Genomic DNA, 22,012 nt, shown 5'->3' on the forward strand with positions numbered 1-22,012 from the left:
TGGAGGGATGGTGGGCTGGGGATAGGTTGAGGTAAGTGAGACACCCAAGAGGGCTTCTTAAACTTTGTGCCCTTGGCACCTCACTTGCCTTGCCCTACCTAACCCGGCTTGCTAGAGGCCCCATCACGGTGGGGCTAACAGCGCCCACGGGGGGTGTCCATCAGTCAGGTAGGAAAAGACTGATGGACCAAGACCAACCACTGCGGCGCAGCCCCTGAGCCTTCCTGCTGCCATGCCAAGCAGCCTCTCTGAAGCCTCTGATGGGGATCGTCGGTGCCTAGTCCTAATTCGGAATATGAAAATCTTCCTAAAATGTCCAACACTAGATTTGTAACAGCTACCATTTAATTTAGCAGTTTATATGTGCTAAATGCTTTACAAGTATTTTCTCTTCTAAATCTTTTCAAAAGCTCAAAGAGGGTTTTACATTTTATAGCTGAAAATGCTCAGAGGGAGTAAACTTTTCTGTGGTTGCACAGCTAGTAAGTGGCAAAGACAGGATTCATGCCAGGCAGACTGACCCTAAAGTTTGTGCTTTTTACATAATATTCTATTTAATATTTGTAGAGTAGTTTATAATTTGCAAAACGTTTCCGGATGTGTTATCTCAATTAGGAACATACTTTAAATAACTTGACAATTTTTGCAGTTGACGATTATTAACAATCCAAGTGCTGTTTTCTTAGTATATAATTCTTTGGAACTCTTAATTGTTTTCCTGAAAGTACATGGTTTTAGAGTGCTGTAGATTTTATTTCGGTGAATGGGTTAGGTCTTAAAATGAAGCTTGTCTTTTTTCTAAGCATGTCAAATACATTGTGATCTTATTTTCTTTATAGTGCAAAATAATCACACATATTAAAGAAAATATATTCCTTTGTGATAGATATCTATATATCAAACAGTAGGTTAGTGCTTGTTTTCACCTTTCAACTGTTTTTTTTTTAAAGATTTATTTATTTATTTAATCCTCCCCCACCCCCACCCTGGTTGTCTGTTCTCTGTGTCTATTTGCTGCATCTTGTTTCTTTGTCCGCTTCTGTTGTTGTCAGCGGCAAGGGAAGTGTGGGCGGCACCATTCCTGGGCAGGCTGCACTTTCTTTCACGCTGGGTGGCTCTCCTTAGGGCGCACACCTTGTGCATGGGGCTCCCCTACACGGGGGGACACCCCTGTGTGGCACGGCACTCCTTGTGCGCATCAGCACTGCGCATGGCCAGCTCCACACGGGTCAGGGAGGCCCGGGGCTTGAACCGTGGACCTCCCATGTGGTAGACGGACGCCCTAACCACTGGGCCAAGCCCGTTTCCTCCTTTCAACTGTTTTGCCTTATGTTTTTATTAAAGTATAATATGCACTTCACCCTTTTTAAATGTATAGTTCTGTGAGTTTTGAAACATATGCAGTCATATAATCACCACAATAAAGATATAGAACATTTCTATCACCCTTAAAAATTCTCTCATGCTGACCTTCTCTAGTTAATCTTTTCCCTACCCTCAGTCCCAGGCAACTTACTGATCTCTTTTCTGTATGTTTTGCCTTTGCCAGAATGCCATATAAATAGACTCAGACAGTATATAACCTTTTGAGTCTGGCTTCTTCCACTTAGCAAAATACTTTTGAGATCCATGTTGTGTATCACTAGTTCATTCCTTTGTACTGCTGAATAGTATTTTATATGGACGTATCACAATGTATCCATTCTCTAGTTGAGAAACATTTGGGTTTCCAGTTTCATAATTACAAGTAAACCATTATTATTATTTTTAAAAGATGTTTTATTTCTCTCCCCTTCACTCCCCCCCCCCCCCATTGTCTGCTCTCTGTCCATTCGCTGTGTGTTCTTCTGTGTCCACTTGCATTCTTGTCAGGCAGCACCAGGAATCTGTCTCTTTTTGATGCGTCATCTTGCTGCGTCAGCTCTCCATGTGTGCGGTGCCACTCCTGGGCAGGCTGTGTTTTTTTTCTCAGGGCGGCTCTCCTTGTGGGGTGCAGTCTTTGCACGTGGGGCTCCCCTACATGGGGGACACCCCTGCATGGCATGGCACTCCTTGCGCGCATCAGCACTGTGCATGGGCCGGCTCACCATACGGGCCAGGAGGCCCTGGGTACTGAACCCTGGACCACCTATAATAGGCGGATGCTCTATCAGTTGAGCCACATCTGCTTCCTACAAGTAAACCATTATTAATATTCAAGTATGTGCTTTTTGTGTGATCGTGGGGTTTTCATTTTGCTTGGGAAAATACTGAGCAGTATTTCCCAATACTGGATGTGGTAAAGGTATGTTTAACTTTATGAGAAATTGGCAAACTTTTCCAAAGTGGCTATATTCTTTGCACTACCACCAGCAGTGCATGAGAGTTCCAGTTCCTCCATATCCTTGCCAACATTACTTTTTAATCTATTTTAATAGGTGTATATGTTCTTTTATTTAAAAAGTTGGCAAAAGATTTTAAAATTAGGTAATTTCACATAAAATTTAGATCTCTGGCTTCCTAGCTACTCTCATTTGTCAAGTCCATCCGGACATCTGCCTGGCCACACTGGTCTGGAACTTAGTGGCTGCACTTCCCCTTAGGTGGGCGTGTGCTCTGCAATGTTCTGCTTCCCTCACTAACTTTAACTGCCTGTCCCTGAGGACATTTGAGTCTGGGAGCCCAAGGCAGAGCAGTTGAGAGCAGAGCTTTAAGAGTCAAGAACCTGGGTTCAAGTCCCAGCTCTGCCTCATAGCACCTTGGGCCCTGTGACTGTGCCTCTTCAAGCCTTATTTCCTCATCATTTTCTCAAAGGTTTCAGCTATTTTTAAAAATTTGTTTGCGTAAGGACAATTTAGCTTCTAAAATATATCCATTTTAAAATGGAAAATAATTAATGTAGCTCTTTTGAGGTAGGTCTTACTCACAGAGTGAGCCATTGACGGAACTGAGACTAGAAGTTACATACACTGGCTTAGTCTGTCCTAATTATAAAGGTTCATGTTGCTGACCACTATTGCCTTTTTTTTTTTGTCCTAATTTCATAAGGGTTCTGAGAACAACAAATCAAAATGTTAATATTATACCTACATTACTGATATATACAATTTTGTTTTGCATATAAAATTAAGGATACTGAGGTTAGGTTTAGTCAAGTAAAATTAAAGGGATTTTGAGATTTGCAAGTGAGTTTATATCATCCCAGAGTGCATGACCAAAAATATTATGAGTTTCAAATCCTTCTTGAAGCACATAGGAATGTGTTGTTACAACTGTTCAAACATAACCTTAACAGAGTGAAGGCAAGTTATTTCTACTGTTATTAAAGTACACTTTTTAATTCGAAGAAACCTCACGCTTCCATCATGTAAAAAATAATAGGTATTTTAGAAATGTTAACATACAGTGAACATTTCCTATGAATTATGGGTCCCAGAGATTCACATTCCTTAAGAGCATCTGAAACTAAGGGCACTCTAACCTAGCTGGAAAGTTATTATTTTTACATTAACAAAAGAGATGGATTGACTTTATTAACATTGCTTGGGCTTGAAAGATAGTTAAATAATCGAGTAATTTGCTTTTTCCATTGTACAGTGCTGTACAGTATTCTCAGTGGATTTTATATGCAATATGTAAATACATTTCATGTCTATTTTTAAATTACTAAGGCTCAGGCACCTCCCAGCATGTTTGAAAAGAGGAAACATCTGTCAGAAGTATTTACTGTGACAAACACAGAAAGAAGCAATAATGTGTACCTTTTTTTGTTTGTTTAATACATACATTATTTGTAATTGAACAGTGAAGGCATTTGTTCAAAACCAGACTTTAAATAATAGTTTTGACCTAATCTTTAATTAAAGTGTACATTGATAGTATCAAGTTCAGTTTGAGGGTCAAAAGCAACGTCAATGGGTCTGACTTTTTCCTCCCTGTAGGGAAAGCAGGCTTGTGTAAATATACATGAGCACAGATTGCACACATTTATAGAGGAGGTGGAAAACATTCCTGTCTTTGGACAGATGTTGCTTCACTGTTTCACTATTAGGATACAGGCATAGCTCCCAGTGCTTAGAGCCCTAAAGGAGATGGGGGTACATGCTTTTAGCACTTTGGAAGACACATTCTAAGCCCCTTCTATTTGTTAGCAAGCTTCTCACCTCATGTATTAAATGTAGACTATAGGGGATACATCTGCTGATATTTGATCATTCGCTCCCTTAAAGTAATTATGGGATGAATTTGCTTTAACCCACCTTCTGGAAACTAGAAATTATTCTTTGTGTTTAGACTGGGTGTTTTGTGTTTTTTTTTTTAAACATTTATTTTTTTCTCTCCCCTTCTCCTCCGGTTGTCTGTTCTCTGTGTCCATTCGCTGTGTGTTCTTCTGTGTCCATTTGCATTCTTGTCATGTGGCACTGGGAAATTGTGTCACTTTTTTTGTTGCGTCATCTTGCTGTGTCAGGTCTCCGTGTGTGCGGTTCCACTTCTGGGAGGGCTGCACTTTTTTGCATGGGGTGGCTCTCCTTGAGGGGTGCACTCCTTACGCGTGGGCTACGCCTATGGGGGGACACCCCTACATGGCAGGGCACTCCTTGCACCTAGCAGCACTGCGCGTGGGCCAGCTCACCACACGGGTCAGGAGGCCCTGGGTATCAAACCCTGGACCCGCCATATAATAGGCGGAGGCTCTATCAATTGAGCCACAACCGCTTCCCAGTATTTTGTTTTGAATGCTTTATTGGCCTAACTTTATTCTCATTATCTCTTAGCTTTATGTTAAATTGTAAAATATTAGCAATAAGCATACCCTAAATATTTATATCAAGAGCTTGATGAAATTCCATAGTGCATTGGCCACCTTTTATTAAAGAGAGGTAGAATTGACATTTTCATCTAATAATATTTTACTTTCAAGACATCAAGACAATATTTTGACATGCTTGTAGCAAAATATTACCTGAGGAAATAAAAACATTCAAAAGAAAATATTTATGTAACATTATTTCAGAGGATAAAACTGAACACTGAGGATTTAACGTAATCGACTACTCTGACAGGGAAGAAGCAACACCTTCTTTATGTTCTCACAGAAACTCTTCTATCATGCTGGCTTTGTTTAGAGTAGTCTGTCTTTGGAGTACATAGTATTTTATATTTTTTTTAAAATGCATTTAGCTCCAAATTTTTAGGTAAATGTGGGAAATGATAATGCTGTTTCAACAGGGCAGTCCTAGTGATCAGAGCTTTGCTTAAGGCTATAGACTATGTGGTATGTGCCCCAGCTCACAACTGATCTAAATCAATGGTGTGGCAATCATAGGAATCACCAGCATTGTTTTCTGGGCCTGTTTTCTTTTCCATCTTGATGATATACTAGCAAGACCTCCCAAAATGCTTAGCAAAGAATACCTAGGAGCACTGCTGTGGAACTGACAACTATCGTGAAAACCTCTAAGCCGCTATTGGAGTGTTGTGAACAAGCCGGCTGAGGCTTTGATGGTAATGACAATGGACATAAACAATAAAACAAACCCTCACACAGCTCCTATTTTATTGTGCTGGAGAGGAGTCATGGCCAAAATCAGGACTCAAGCATTTTTCAGACTCACAGGATCCTCTCTCCACGAAACCTCCATCCCAGCAAGCCTGAGCTATTGCAGCTTCTTCAGGAAGCTCCATTAGGGAATACTATTCCCCATCCCTTGCTTGGATCGTGTAAAGAGGATCTCTTGACAAACCCACCTCATCTTCAGCAGGCAGTTCTGGGAGAAGGAAACCACTGGCTCTAATTACTTTCTCAATGAAATAGGCTATTGTCTCTCGTCATGTTGTAATGATTAGTATGGTATGGTTGGAAAGATCAATAGCACAATCACTGTATTGATTATAAATGAGAAATTAAGTTAAATGAAAAATTTATATGATGTATTAGGATTTGGTTTATAATGCCCAAAGCATTTATCACACTATATACGGTACTCTTGTCCCCTGTGTCTCCCTAACTAGTTCGTTGCAAGCTCTTTGAGATCAGGACTGTTTCATTTGACCTTTTCTTTTCATTGTTGCCTGGCATATAGCAGTTGCCTAGTATTTTATGAATAAATAGAAGTTATTTCCTATTATCTTTATTTTTTATTTTTTTAAAGATTTATTTTATTTATTTCTCTCCCCTTTCCCCCTGTTGTCTGATCTTTGTGTCCATTTGCTGTGTGTTCTTCTGTGTCTGCTTGGATTCTTGTCCTGCAGGACCGGGAATCTGTGTCGTTTATTTTTGTTGCGTCATCTTGCTGCGTCAGCTGTGTGTGTGGCACCACTCCTGGGTGGGCTGCACTTTTTTCACATGGGGTGGCTCTCCTTGCGGGGTACACTCCTTATGCATGGGGCTCCCCTATATGGGGGACACCCCTGTGTGGCACACTGAACATGGGCCAGCTCACCACACATGTCAGGAGGCCCTGGGTATGGAACCCTGGACCCTCCATATGGTAGGTGGATGCTCTGTCATTTGAGCCACAACCACTTCCCTATTATCCTTAAATTTTGAGCAATACCATCATTTCAAAATGAAGTAATTTTCTTCATGTCAAATGATTTAGAGTTGATTCATAAGAAACTAAATTATGTATGTGCTCAAGGTTAGAGTACTGATTTTTTTTTTTAACTTTTTATTTTGAAATACACTCAAATTTACAGGACAGTTACAAAAATAATAAAATCCCAGAGAACTCCAACATATCAATATCCCACCCTCAGATAAACAGATCCACCAATTTTAGCTTTTTTTTTTGCACATCTGCCATATCATTCTATCTATCTATCTATCTATCTATCTATCTATCTATCTATCTATCTTCTGAACACTTGAGCGTAAGTTGTATGCCTCATGCTTCTTGAACACAATACTGCCATGCACATTTTAGAGTTGCAATTCTTAAATCTTTTTTGAATCATAAATTCCTTTGAGAATCTCATGCAACTATGGATCTCCTTCAGGAATACCAGATTAAGAAGCATTGGTTTGGAGGAGAGTCAATGTTGCCTCCTTCCTTAGTCCTCCAGGCTCCTCTCCTAACTACCACTAGACGCCCAGGTGCAGTGGTCCACCCACGGCTGGGCATCAGTTGGGCCTTTGAGGCAAAGACCACTTGACTTATAGAACATTTATTTCTTGTCTGCTGCTCTTCTGCTATAATCCTGATCATCCAGACATCTCTACTTGCTGCTCCTGGGACTCTTCTGATTCACAGCCCTTCCTCAACCAACCCCTCCTTAACCAACCCTTCCCACTGCAGCTTTATGACCATGCAGGCAGGCCCACAATACAACTTTGTTCTTTTAGAACCCAAGACTAAGACACATGGAGAGCCTCTCTTTGACTGCTGTTGACAGTGAGAACCCCCTGCCCAAGACAAAGCATACAAATATTTGAAGGAACCTACGCCATCTCTTTAGTAATTTTGTTCTTTGTATCTTTTTAGAATCTTTCTAGAGATGCATTCCCATTTAGAAAGGATCTTTGTATTTCAGAGAAAAAGACTAATTTTTGCTTACTGAGTTGTGGCTAAAAACAGGAACTATGTGATGCTTTGTTTCCAAATTACCTGTAGCATACAAAGATTTAAAAGCATCCCTCTTTGAAACAAATAACTAAATTGTAAAAAATTAGAATATCTAAAATAATATTTTATGAAATGGAATTAAATAAAGCTAACTATGTCCTCAGTAACACGAATATAATTAATACCCAAGGTAAAAATATCATAGACTTTTATAGATAAAAACCTATGCAGGAAAGTTTGTGGTCAACTCTCACAGACAAAATGGACACACCAACATTGACATAAATAATCACTGCCCTGGCGTTTTGCTGCTCTGAGTCCATTTATTTTTCAAAGTGATGAATCATCTAGTTTATGGAATATGTTCATACCTAAATTTTGGCATTTACTATTCCACATTGTTTACCAGATCCTCCTCCCTCCACCAGCAGAGACCTGGGCATATCCAAGGTGCTCAGTGTTTATTAACTGAATAAATTGTTTCCACAAAAGTGCTACAAATGTAAAGCCAAAAGATACGCATATATTTTGGATTTATTAAAGTGCTTGGTTTTATTTCTAATTTCTTTTTTTTTTTAAAGATTTATTTCTCTGTGTCCATTCACTGTGTGTTCTTCTGTGTCTCCTTGTATTCTTGTCAGCGGCACCAGGAATCTGTGTCTCTTTTTGTTGTGTCCATCTTGCTGCATCAGCTCTCTGTGTGTACGTTGCCACTCCTGGGCAGGCTACGCTTTTTTTTGCACTGGGTGGCTCTCCTTGAGGGGCACACTCCTTGCACGTGGGGCTCCCCTACATGGGGGACACCCCTGTGTGGCACGTCACTCCTTGCACGCATTGGCACTGCATGTGAGCCAGTTCACCACACAGGTCAGGAGGCCCTGGGTTTTGAACCTTGGACCTCCCATGTGGTAGGTGGACGCTCTATCAGTTGAGCCAAATCTGCTTCCCTGTTTCTAAATTTCTAGTTATATAGTTATATTGTATTTAAGACAAGATTTTTTATTGTTAAAATCCTTCAAGTTGAAGGTCATAATCTCCATAATTTTATCATAGTCCCCAAACTATAGCTCCAAATTGATAAGGCTATAAAAATATGTAGAAGATGAAAAGCAGAAATTACTTTCTTCCTGAGAATTCCTGGTCACTCTCAATGTATTTGTTGCACAGAGGTGCCTTTAATAGGTGCAGTTGGCTCTTCTAAAGGCTGAAAGGTATATTGTAGAGTTTAAATATAGATAATATATCTTCTAGATTTTAATACGTTTTCCTTTTTTCACAAAGCAGTAATAAAAGAGCCTTTGCAATAAAGACCATGCAGTACGTTATTAGCCACTCACGTGAGGGTAGAGCATTACATATATGTTTATAAGGAAGTCACTTATTTTAAGTGTGAAAGGTTCAGATCTGCATCTCTCCTTTGGATGGAGATGGCGACATGTAGCAGGGGAGTATTCACAGCTGCCCACGGGATAATAACTAAGCCCTCCTGAGAGAAGCTCAGATAGTTAACCTTCAATTTTAATTTCAGTGTCATTTAACTGACCTTAGAGTTGTCCATCTTGCATTAAAGTGAATCATATAAGTTTTAAATTTGAATGCTCCTTTAAAATTTCAAAGTTCTTCATCATGTATTATCCCATATTTTTCTCCCAAGGTCCTTTTTATTTATAAAATTATAATTTCCACATAATGTTTTTATGCATCTGCAGATTTTCCTAAATTCCCTCCAGACTAAGTGGCAATTTCTAAGTAGAGCAGCCATTCTTGTCCTTGTGGACCAGCAAATTTCAGCCAGACAGTGCTAGAGTGGTGACTAGATGCTAAAGCTATTTCATGAAGTTAGATAACTTTGATTAAAGACTGTGTCTCCTGCTAGCCTTGTGACCTAACAACTTACTTTATTTTTCTAAAACTCAGCTTTCTCACCTGAAAAATGAATATACTAATTATCTATCCCACAGGTTGTAAGGATTCAATGCAATAATGTGTGTAAATATCAGGAATATTAGGCATAGTAAAGGTCAGCTCTTTTCTCCCTTGGCCCCCTCTTCTTTGCCTTCTAGACCCCAAGTGCTTTCCATTTTAAATTAGCAATGGTTATCATAGTAACAACTACACTAAAGTATAAAATAATGCTTCTGCATGATAGTGTCACAGATGGCTTTAAAGAGTTTATGCTAATTAGTTGAGAGTCAAACTAGATTATAAAGATGCTAATAAGAATTTTCAAGTGTACATTAAAAAATTGTAGCCTGTAAATCACAAATTATAATTATTACTTTTTAAAGATTTATTTATTCCCCCCCCCTTTGTTGTTTGCACTTGCTGTCTGCTTTCTGTGTCTATTCACTGTGTGCTCACTATGTCTGCTCATCTTCTCTTTAGGAGGCACCAGGAACCAAATTGTGGGACCTCCCAAAGAGGGGCTCAATCTCTTGAGCCACCTCCACTCCTTGCTTTGTTGTGTCTTTCATTGTGTTTCTTCTTTGTGTCTCCTTATTGCATCTTGTTGCATCAGCTTGCTGTGCCATCCCATCGTACCAGTTCACTGTCTTGCTCATCCTCTCCAGAAGGCACTGGAAACTGAACCTGGGACCTCCTGTGTGGTAGGTGGAAGCTCAATCACTTGAGCTATATCCACTTCCCTATAATCATTATTTTGTTGAACTTCATGAGAAGTTTTAAAAAAACAACCAATTAATTGTCCCTGATTTAGGAAGAATTTTTGAAATATGGGATGGAAAAAGCTATATTATTTTTAGAGTAGACCCAATTCTCAGGTGAGGGTTGGGGTTGAAATCTAAGAGTACTTCAAAATTAATAAGGTGATTTGGCATCTTTGGTGTAATACTGAGAATAGGTAAAATACTGGCATCCTTTCTCTAAGTCTGGTTCTGCCCTGGAAACATGTGCCTATTTTACAAGCTTCAAATTTGGAGAAATTCACATTGCCAATACAGCATCAGTTATGGGTCTACAGTCACCTAAGAAAGTCCTAGTCTCCTAGAGGGTTTTCCACAGTTCACGTTCAAAGGACGTGATATGGCAACATCATCTGACCTCCTTCAGAACCTTCCACCTGTCGCTCCTCACCTCCACCTCCTCCGCCTGAGTGGCAGAGCTCCTGGGATATGCCGTCCAGCATAAAACCTCCCCACCCTGTTCTGGCTTCCCTTTACCTACTGTCCTGGCTTAACCCCTTTGCCATACCCCATCCCCTGCTGCTGTTAGCCTTGGTGGAACAAGGAGAATATTCAGCATTCAAACACTTTCTTAGAAGGGAGGAAAGGTTCTTATTCCAATGTTGTGAATGACAGACTGTGAAAAGTTAATCCTTTGATGCTTCTCAATATGATAATTACTACACATTACACTTAGTTAAATTCAGTTGCATTTGTTAGGCAAGGGAGGTTGGTGTATCCTTTGTGACATGTTAGGCTTAATTAAAATAGTCTAGTGTTGGGAGGTATGCATAAGAACCGGAACGGGCCCCAGAATACTTGGATGTGGTTGTGGTACATTTTCATTTTGTGTTCTGTTGAAAAATGTGATTTTCATACTGTTATTTAAAAAATATAAAAATGACTTAAGCTTCACTGTTAGCATAACTAATATCATGCACATTTGCCAGCCATAAGATTTCATATTTTCTCCTCACCCTCATGGGGTTAGGTGTAAGATACATAGCTGCAAGACTTTTGTGGATAGTGATTACCATTTTCATTTGTAAACTTTGTAGGTAAATTTTCCTATATTTAGAAGTTTTATTTATCTACACATACAATTGTGTAAATTAAAAAAAAAAAACAGAAAAAAACACACTTTATTTCTTGACAATTGGTTGAGTAGAATATTCCCTTCCCTTTGCTAGTAGAAGTTATCAACTAATGAATGACAGTGTGCTTACTTATAGTATGAGTTGCTTGTCTCCTCATTTTTCATGCCCTTTTTCTTGTTGAATTTTTTGGCATCTTTGGATGCTTTCCAATTCATTAGGAATTGTCTTTCCATTGGTTTAATTTCTTTTCCATCAAGAAATTCTAGAGAAAAAGACATGTGAAAATTATGTATATATTTAAAATATACATTTCTAGTTTAGGGCGCATGAACTTAAGTTACAGCTAGGATGAAACACACTTCTTTTCTGAATACCTTATTTACACAGCTTCTGCATTTCTCTTGAGCTTTAATTTATTTTTAGACATTTCTTTCCCCTGATTTCAAAAAGAATACTAGCTTATTATTGCAACTGAAACATGATGGAAGGAACATAAAAAAGCTCTGTAATTACTCTCTATACCTCTCCTTCCCACTACTGCCATATAATCACTATAAACAATTTGGGGTATGGTCCTCCCTTACAGGACCCTTTCAGTAAATTATATTGTTATTTTTAAAAACGAAAAGGTCATATTCAACAAAAATGAAGTCTTATTTTCTATTGATTTAAAGAATATTATGATTACTTATCTTAGGAAAAGCAAAATATATTTTACATTATGGTGCGTAAGAAATTTTATATGTGTAACATGGTACTTTTAAAGGGCATTCAACATTGTTAATGCTCATTACATCCTAAGACATAGAATGTAATGGGAACAACTCAGGCAGCTGGCCTTGGTTCTATGATGCAAGGTCTCAGCTATATTAACATCTGGTTCCTCTAAAGAAAGTTTTAAAAATAGAGCTCTTAAAATTATAGAAATAATTTTTTAAGTTGTAAGATATTTGGAAAATATAAGAAGGAAAAAGAAAAAATTAAAATGGCTTGTTTTCTACCAACTAGAAATAATCACTGAAAACCTCACACTTTGGAGTATTTCTTAACATGTTCTTATATTCCATGTATGTGTGTGTGTATACATATTTGTGTGTATTATATAAAATTGGAATTCTCTATGCGGTTTAACATCCTGTTTTTTAATAATTGTATTGTGAGCATTTCACCATGTCTTTTCTTTGGACACAATTTTAAATGCCTGACAGTCTTCCATTGTATATGAATATACTCTAAAATTTTAATCTATCCCCTAATTATAGGAGATTTTTAAAATTAACTTTTAATCACATGAAGACAGATGGCCTTCATTTAATTAAAAATAAATGATATCTTTTCTAGCAAAGTTTGCTGTAAGGCAGTTTTTTAAGTTAAACAAAATATTTTCTCTCATCTTTCCACTGAATCCCACAATGAAAAAACGGATGTAGTAAAATTTGTTGTACCATACTCTTAGAGGGAAAATGACAATATTCTGATAAAATAATAATTTTAATACTGAAAGTATTAATAGCACCACTTACATATGATCTATAATATTGTTATACTCAAAGTAAAAAATAATGTGATGAAACTGAAAATATAAACTAGAACCAAACTCTCTCAAAGTATAATTGACATCATATCTCATCTTATGTACTTTTAAAAATTGAAAAATAGCTCTTACCAAGTTACAATTTAAGAAATTGTATTTTCTTTTCTCCAACATCTAAGTACTTCTAACTTTACATTAAAGGTAGTTCTTTTATGCTTAATTTTCCCAATCATTTGTATTTATTAATGTTTTCCAGATGTTTTTATTAATGACTAGGTGCCTCAGTGCCTTCTAAAAAAGATGAACAGAGTGCAGACAGTGAGCAAACAAGTGCGGGATTGGGGAGAAAGAAAGAAAGAAATCTTTTTAAAAAATTGTATAATTTTTTAGCATATTTTGGATGGGATATGAATAATGGTACATATTTTTAAAACATCTACTATAAAGATAAGGAATTAAAAATCCAAATTTTACCATGGTCTCTTCTTCCTCATGTAAATGTCCAAGGCAGGGCTGACGAATGACTCAGAGACAGTGCCTCAATTAACCTAACTCCCTCTGTTTCTTAGCAATTGGTTTTATTTAAGGTATTTAAAAAAAAGATTGATTCTTTATTTCTTTATTCTTTGCCCCCCACCTGCCACCTCTCCCCCCATTGTTTGGGTTCGCTGTCTGCTCTCTGTGTCCATTTGCTGTCTGCTCATCTTTTCTTTAGGAGGCACCAGGAACTGAACCTGGGACCTCCCATGTGGCAGAGAGGTGCTTAATCGCTTGAGCCACCTCAGCTCCTTTTTTTAGGGTGTTGAACCTCACATGGTGTGGCAGTGGTTTAGGGGAGAATCCAGGTAATGGACACAAGGTCAGAGAACTATGAGATTCATATAGTTTTATTGAGCTGCTCTCAACACAACATTTGCTTCCCGTCTTGCTAAGAAAACCACACATGCAGATCTTCATTCTCTCTGGTGAGGGCTGGGCTAATTATAAAACATAAAGTGGCTCCCAAGTGTCCCCATACTTCTTCCTAGAACACACCAAACCAGGCCCTCAATTAACTCTGCTATTTTGTTTCATTTTGTTTTACATTTAGGAAAAAAGAAAGAAATGAGAATAAGATAAACTAAAATCAAAGAGAGTTTGTTATATGTATCTACATGCATAGAAAAAAGACTAGGACATATACTAAAGTGTTAACAGCCGATTTATGGTGGGATATGAGTGATATTTATTTTCTCCTTTTCTATATTTTCTGCATCAAAGGTGTATTAATTTTGTAAACATAAAATATAGAAAAGAGGAGTTATTCAAAACAAACTTTGAATAAACCTTTTTTATTTGTAAATCGGAATACTTCTCTCCCACATCTTTTACAGGCTTACCTCTAGTACAAGCATGAAAAATGTTTCCAGAAATGATCCCATGAACACTGGAAGGTTCTTAATCATCACACTGATTATTTTATCTTGACTCTACTTATTAGGGGTAGGGGATTAATACAATTGTGTGTGATGGGCAGAGAGGAGAGGAGGGTGGGGAGCTGTGGGGATGCATAACAGAATCATCTGTAGAGCTTTTAAAAATATATACTTACCTATCTCCCTGTTTACTCTCTCTTCCTTACCCTTGACTGGTAGAAGACTTGCCTATATATTTTGAAAAAACGTCTTGGATTTTTCTGATATGCCCTTCCCCCACAGAGAACTATTGACTAGCATTGAATAATCAACATTTGCCACAGTTTCTAAGTGTATTTTTGTAATACATTAGTTGTGTCTTTTTTGGGGGGAGAAGGTACTGGGGGCTTGGGATTGAACCTGGGACCTGGTAGTGGGAACCCAGCGCTCAACCACGAAGCCATTTCGGCTTCCCCTAGTTGGGTTTTTTGTTTTGTTTTGCTTGTTGTTTGTTTTTGTTTTTTTCAGGAGGCACTGGGAACCAAACTGGGGACCTCCCATGTGGGAGGCAGGTGCTTAACTGCTGGAGCCACATCCATTCCAAGTATAGCATGTCAAAGAAATTGCAATTCAGGAAAGCCTCTCATGAGTCTCCTGGAGGAGAGGGCACTGCCAGGCTTTCTCATGCTGTGTAACTAGACCTCTGTTGAACAATTGCTTTTGCCCATTTCCCTCGGTATAGTGCACATTCAGCAATATTATTATTTGTAAGGATCTCATAAAGGGACCTCCCAGCCAGCTCCCTTTTCAAATGAGAGGGACTCCTGAATCGTCTTAGGGTACAATTTGGCAAGTGTCAAGCAACAAAAACCGTGATCAATTTTTTCAACAGTACCAAGAGCTAGGGAGTCTCTCAGGATCTTCACAGGATTTGTACCAATAAAAGTCTGGTAAAATGTCAGTGAGTTCTACACATTTATGATTGGCAATTTTTTATGGTAATAGCCAGTTTTTCTTTTTTGAGAAAGAGCGGCTAGTGCTTTAAGTGATTATTTCTGAATAGCAGGCATTTTTCATGCTTTATTTCTCTATTCTAAATTATGCTCTTATTCAAAATATTTAATTTAACATTGACCATTTTCATAAATCCAAATGTCATATTTTATATTTCCAAAGGCTAACTGATAAATTAACTAAAAATTTAACCAGGTCTTTTTCCCTAAGAAAATTATATTAATATAATATAAATATGTACCCAGTGATTTGGACACCAATATTAGTCTGTCCCTGAACTTTGGTTTGAGACAAACAGGATTTCCATTTAGATCCATTTTCCACAACTTCATCAACTTGTTCAGTAAAAACTCCAAATCCTATAATCACAGAAAAGCAAGACACAAATATTGCATAAATTATCAGTATTTCTAGTATGTCGATTAACTGAATTATATCTCAATTAAATACCTTTAAATGAATTACTGCTTTTCATGGAGTTCTAAGCTCAGGGACAAGTGCTTAGGAAATGTACCATAATAATTAAGAGTAAATTTTAAAAATGATTTGTACTGCTAATAGAGGGGGCAAAGATGAGGCAAAAGACAAGGTCCTGAGCTGTGAGCCACAGGCCTTTTCTGGCATGCTTCCTTAAATGGACCAACCTGTAGCTCAGAAAACACTTTTGCCCCTCTAGTGACCCAAAGCTGCAGTGGTTGCGTTTCTCTTAGTGGAGCTTCTGGAAGTTTGCAGATGAAGGCAATTAAAGGACTAGTAAGCATAACATATAGTTGCTTTTTATTTTATGAAGAATGCATGCTAATTTTAAGAATTTGGAAAAGATGTATCAAAATAAAATAGAAGAATAAAATCACGTGCATGCTTATTACTGACAGAACACTATTAATATATTGTTTTCCTTCCAGCCTTCTTTTTTGAACAATGTCTTTCTGCTCTGCTTATTATTTTGCTTTATATTACATCATAAACATTTGCATGATTTTTAGCTTATCAGAAAAAATCAGCCAATTGATATTTCAAGAAATAATTAAATTATTCCAAAATCTGTAACTCAAATGTGAGGAAAACAGATTCATGGCACTTAAGAGCCAGCTCTCTGTTTCTCCCCTTCACCTCCTCTTTCTCCCTATTTGTATTTCTATTGCCCATCCAATGATACAATTTTCTCCACTTTCCCATACAATGACACTCTCTCCAATTTCTTGTCTTCTGTCATTCCTTTCCTTGCTTTCTCCTTTTTCTCTTTTTACTTTTCTTCCCTTATTTTACTTTTAACTACAATCACATGAGAGTGAAATATACTTCAAGGATTTTTTTATATTTCCAAAAAGGTTTTTTTTTTTTTCATTTTAAAAACCAACTAAACTTAATCTGTAATGAAATGCTCATAAAAGTAATGCAAAAAATATTTTTGTTACTCTTTAGCCTTCAGTTGATTTCTTTTTAATTGAATGGCAAAAAATTTAAAATAAAAAGGAAACGTCCCCCAGTAAGGCAAAGCATTCTCTTAAAACAAATGTTTTACTACTGACTAACAATAATGACTGCCAATAATACCTAATTCTTGTGGAGAGCTTTAGGATTTTCAGAAGCATTAAGATATGTGTGATCTTGGACACATCTATGGGGATTATCATTCTTCAGAGTATAGGGTAAGCATTAAAAAGTTAGTGAAGATTCCAGAGGATAGCCACAGACAAATATCATAATGACGCTTCTATTTTTTCCTTCAGGCCAAATTTTAGATCAAAATTATCATGGTGTATAAGGTTAAGTTAGAGATACATATTATAATTAATTCATATATGTTCTTAATTGCAAAGCTGAGAGCAAATTGATATGTGTTGCCTGGTATTTTTATTTCTAACAATTTCCTCACCTTCAAAGCTTGATACCTCTTTAGCCTTAACTTGTTTGTGACGTCCATCTTAGTCCTTGCTCTGCCCATGTCTACTGCTTACACATTTCATTTTTGCATTTTTGAAAAATTTTAAGACTAATTTATATTTTAAATTTTAGGAAATCATATTTTACTATGAAACTTTGATAATAATTCCCTCTGTACATTAAACATCCCCACGAAGTGTTGTCATAACATAGAGGTACCAAATTTGGAGTCTACAGATGTGTGTCTATATCGTTACAAGTGGTTGTGTAGGACACACCTGAGACTGGCTTCCTTTTGCAAAATGGTAAAATTATTTCCAGTTCTGCCTACTTCATTATTCAACAACAACAACAAACACAGGTAATGCCAAACTTCCTGGCATTGCTACATACTGTGTGACCTTAGGCAGGTTACTTAAATTTTCACATTTATTCACAAAGTGCTTGAAATTAGGATTAGATGTACTGGGTGTAAAAGTGGCATCGAAGTCCCCTCAACTACTTACCCTTCTCTTAATTTTGTTAATGGGGAGCAAAAATTGTTGTGAGAAGCTTCTGATTCACTGAAAAGCAAAGAGTTCACTTCTTATAAGAAAACTCACTTCAAAAATTGTTAACGTGAGCCCTAGGTCCTGGGATTATGGCCTCTGCACAGCATTTGTTCAATAGCATTTAATACAGCCTTAATTATCTTTTGTATTTTTCTTCATCTAAAAACCTTTAAGGACAGGATTTTGAGTTGAGTTTTCACACAGTGTTGAATACAGTACCTGTCTTCCAAATAATAACAATAGAGACCTTTAAATTTATATAGATAAAAAGAGTCCTATAGAGTTTTGTTAATTGTTCCTCACTTGATAAATGACCCTCAACGCAGTCCCTCCAGTGTGTGTTTATTTAAGACTAAACTAATCCTGTGCTGAAATATGATTACCCTTTGGATACGCTCTGGTTGTTCATTGCCTTCCTGTCTTTAATAAAATGCTTTCGCTTTCCTGCCCCTTCAATAAGTTACACTAAAGGGACCAGACACTTTTCTGGACAGTCTCTGTTTGATAAATGATCATGTCATGCTATCACTTAGAGAAGTGTTGCAAAAAACTGAGGAGCACATTCCATTTCCTGTGCAGGGGCTGGTGCCTAAGGGCCTCATAGGCGCCTGCAGCCGTGACCGTGCTTTCTCCACAATTAATGATGACCACTGATGAACCTGTATTTGACCAGCACACTCCAATCTTTATCGGAAACGTCTGGCCCAACTGTCCTAACTAAATCTACAGACAGCCATTTGTCATCCCCCTGACTGCCTGTCATCATCTTCCTGGGAAAATCTATACTTTTTGGCTTGTTCCTGACTAAACTGTGGAGTGAATAAATTTATCTTTGGGCCACTTTGCTTGTCAGGATCAATATTGAGCAGAGGTTGAATACATTAGAAACTGGGAAAACATGACAGGCCATCGTGATTTGCTCATTTGTGTCTTAAATCAAGTATTTAGTTTATGTAAAAGGCAAGCATGTCAAGTTTTTTATTTCTCCCATTCATTCTGAGGATACTATACCTCATGATAAATGGTCATCAGAAAACCAATGAAGTACATCACTAATGTATTTGACTATGAAGTGAACTTTTCCGATCATTTTATTGATTTAGCAAACTTTGTAGACATAATTATTTAAAAATAAATTTGTTCTTTCAAGTTTGTATATGTTTTGGAACTATGGTATTTACTTAATACTGCCAACAAGCTATATAATGTTAGTCCCAGTGAAGTTTATGGTTCAAATTATACTCATCAAACTCACTGCAGACAGAGATTCAAAAGTTTTACCTGTAAATGATCATTGAGGTATTTAATATTGATACATATTTGTTTAAAGGAATTACAGGGAAAAAATGTAAAGAAATGCTAACCAAAAGTAAGTGTCATTTAAACTAGAGTCCCATGAGTTAATGATCAGAATTTCTAAACTATGGAGCATTGTTCGGCCTAAAATCTCTCTTTCTCCTCCTTCTCAATAGTTCACATACCAGTTCTACTGGGTAGAAGTGGGTCATTTCCCCAAAGTTTTTTCAGTTTTCTGCCTTTAGACTCAACTTCCTCTTCCCTTCCTATTTCCCACCTTTATCAACCAGGGAAGCATCACACCACTTTTCCCCGGTTAATCGGTTATTTGATCCCATGTCCCCTCTACCAGACCTCTTTCCCCTGGGGATCTCCTCTCTTACATTTCCATTTGCTCCCTTTCCTCTGATTTTCATCCTACCACAGTCAAACATCTCGAAAGAGTAGTCTAGCTAGACCAGTGCTTCTCAAGCTTTCATTTGCCTAAGCATTATTGAATGGCAAAAAATAAAAAGGTAAAACTCCCTCAGTAAGGCAAAGCATTCTTATAAAATAAATGTTTAGTTGCTGCCAATAATAATATTGACTGAATAATACCTAATTCTTGTGGAGAGCTTTAGAATTTCCAGAAGCACTAACATAGGAGTGATCTTGGACATATCTTTATTGTAAGCTGTAAAATAAATGGAAAAATAGATCACCTAGGGATCATGTGTAACTGCACATTCTCTTAGATCTGGGACAGAACGTGAGATTCTGCATTTCTGATGTTTTCATGCTGGTTCTGGGACCATATTTGGAGCGAGAAACAGCTAGACCACTGCCTCTACTTCCTTCTGTAGCCTGGTGCTAATGAAAAGACACTGCTAATCTTACCTCTGATTCCCACTCTACAAGATTTGGACTTTCTCATTCTCAGTTCTTCAAAGCATCTTACCCTGCTGACCACTCCGTTCATGGTTTTATGATTCTACAATCTTGCAAGCTCCATGGACCCTTCATGAATCTCCCAACAAAGAGACCACAGAAATCCCCAATTTATGAACAGGCTGTTTCCTAAAAGTTGCTTTTGAGAACTCAGAATACATCTCATGAAATCAGTGTTCTATCTGGTGGACTGTTGCATGGGACAGGCCGTGAAAATCTATTTGAGAAAAAGCCCCAAAAGGGCAGTGACAATAATATAAAACCTCTCATAATGCATCACTGTGTCTCCAAAATACTGGATCTCCCACTGGGTAGCAGAAGAAGCTGGCCCCCATGGCAGACCCTCAGCCACTGATTTACTTGCCTCTTTTTCTATAATCTATATTTATTGCTTCCAATCATTTGTTTCCCTTCCCTGGACCACTACAGAAGGTTAACATCATAGTTAGAAAAAAGTTTTCCTCCTGTAACCCAGCATCTTCTCCATTTCTACTAAGATCCTTTATGGAAAATGAAATGCCACATTGATGATAATGTTTTCAATGGTTGGCCTTGAGAGGAGGGAAGGGTCATCTCTAGGCCAGAGGAACAACTAGATTTTGTGTTAAGCCACTGTGACCATTTCATCATACTCTCTTCTATCCCCTTCTCTCCAGGCACTCTCATCCATGATGGCAGTTTCAGTGACCACTTACCTATATGCTGAAGACTCCCACATTTGTCTCTCCTCTGAGCTCTGGCCTTATTTACCTACTTGTCACCTTGTTATTTCCTCTGGAACATTTCAAAAGGCACTTCAAACTCTACATGACTTAAACTTAGGATCTTCTTTCTCTCCCCAAAACATGACTCTTGAGTTCCCTGTTTGCTATTGTACAAGGCAGAAAATGGGAAATCATTCTTGACGTTTTCTATTACATTCCCTATATACAACTCACCACCAATTTGTGTTCACTGTACTTCTTGGATAGGTGCTCAGCCATTGAGCTCCACTTGCTCCACTGCTTCTTAAACATCTCTCTAATCTGCCCACACTCTTCATTTTCATCCCCAAATTTCTCACCTCCTAACTAGGCTGACTTTTTCAATCTGTTCTCTACACGGTAGGCACACTGATCTCTTCAAAATGCTAAACTCTATAATTACTTCACCCCTGGTTTCAGCACTGTCGGCGGCTCTCCATGAGTGCTGCCCATCTGCCCACTGGCCTCAGGTTGCCCCACACTACGCCTTTACTTCTCTGCTCTGACTCCCTCATAAAGGCCCCTCCCCCAGGCCTTTGCATATGTTATTCCCTTGCATGGGTCAGTCCTTCTCTCAGGTTCTCTTCCACAGGGAAGCCTTCACTGACATCCCTAATTAGGGCAAATCCTTCCGTCATAGGTTCTCAGAGCCGTGCACTTCTTTGTAGTAGCTGTCACAGGTGAAAATTTACATTTGCTTTTGGGTGATTATTTGCTAATGTCTCTCCTCAATGCTGAAGCCTCCACAAAGGTGGTTTTTACTCATTATTCTCTCCCCTACTGCCTAGCAAGTGTTGATACACAATATGCTTGTCCAACAAATGGATAAAAAGAAAGGAATGCATGAATGGATGCATAAATGAATGAATAGGGGAGGGGCTGAGGGGCTGAGATTGGAGCAGAATAGGAATTATAAGGGAGAAAGAGAACATGGGATTGTTTTGAAGATATTGCTGTTTAGAGAGGCCAAAGACATGAGAGACATGGAAAGAGAAAAGAGGACTTACCTTCTCTTTTCTTCTATTTCTTTCTCCCCCTGCCCCTTTCTAGATAGTCCTGTCATAGAAGTCCCTGCTCTGGACCAGCTTTGGACTAGGAGACAGGAGAGATGAGGGCAAGGCTGGGGGTGTTGGGAGGGGGGCAGGGGTGGGGAGAAGGCCTCGACAGCAGTGGTTCTGCAGAGCGGAAAAGAGGGAAGGGAATGAAATCCCAAGCAGCGAGAAGGACCAAGATGTTGCGGTAGCCACTTGGCAACTCCTCACAGGTCCATGGCTGAGCCTCTGCCTCAAGGGCACCTGCTCCCCTGTGGCACTCGGATCCTCAGGAAGGTAGGGCATGAATGTC

The 22,012-nt window shown here is 38.2% G+C and overlaps 1 protein-coding gene across 1 annotated transcript in view; it reads right to left on the minus strand.

Moving 5' to 3' along the window:
- PPP1R42 (protein phosphatase 1 regulatory subunit 42) overlaps positions 1–22,012 on the minus strand; it is a 73,767-nt gene that overhangs the window by 318 nt on the left and 51,437 nt on the right. The window contains exons 6-7 of the mRNA XM_058275606.2: positions 15,506–15,623; positions 11,452–11,584 (exon numbers count right to left, since the gene is read on the minus strand). Coding sequence (XP_058131589.1) covers positions 11,452–11,584; positions 15,506–15,623 — 251 coding nt within the window. The remainder of the gene's footprint in view (positions 1–11,451; positions 11,585–15,505; positions 15,624–22,012) is intronic.

The sequence above is a fragment of the Dasypus novemcinctus genome, chromosome 14, assembly GCF_030445035.2.
Source record: "Dasypus novemcinctus isolate mDasNov1 chromosome 14, mDasNov1.1.hap2, whole genome shotgun sequence".
NCBI classification, from domain to species: Eukaryota; Metazoa; Chordata; class Mammalia; order Cingulata; family Dasypodidae; genus Dasypus; species Dasypus novemcinctus.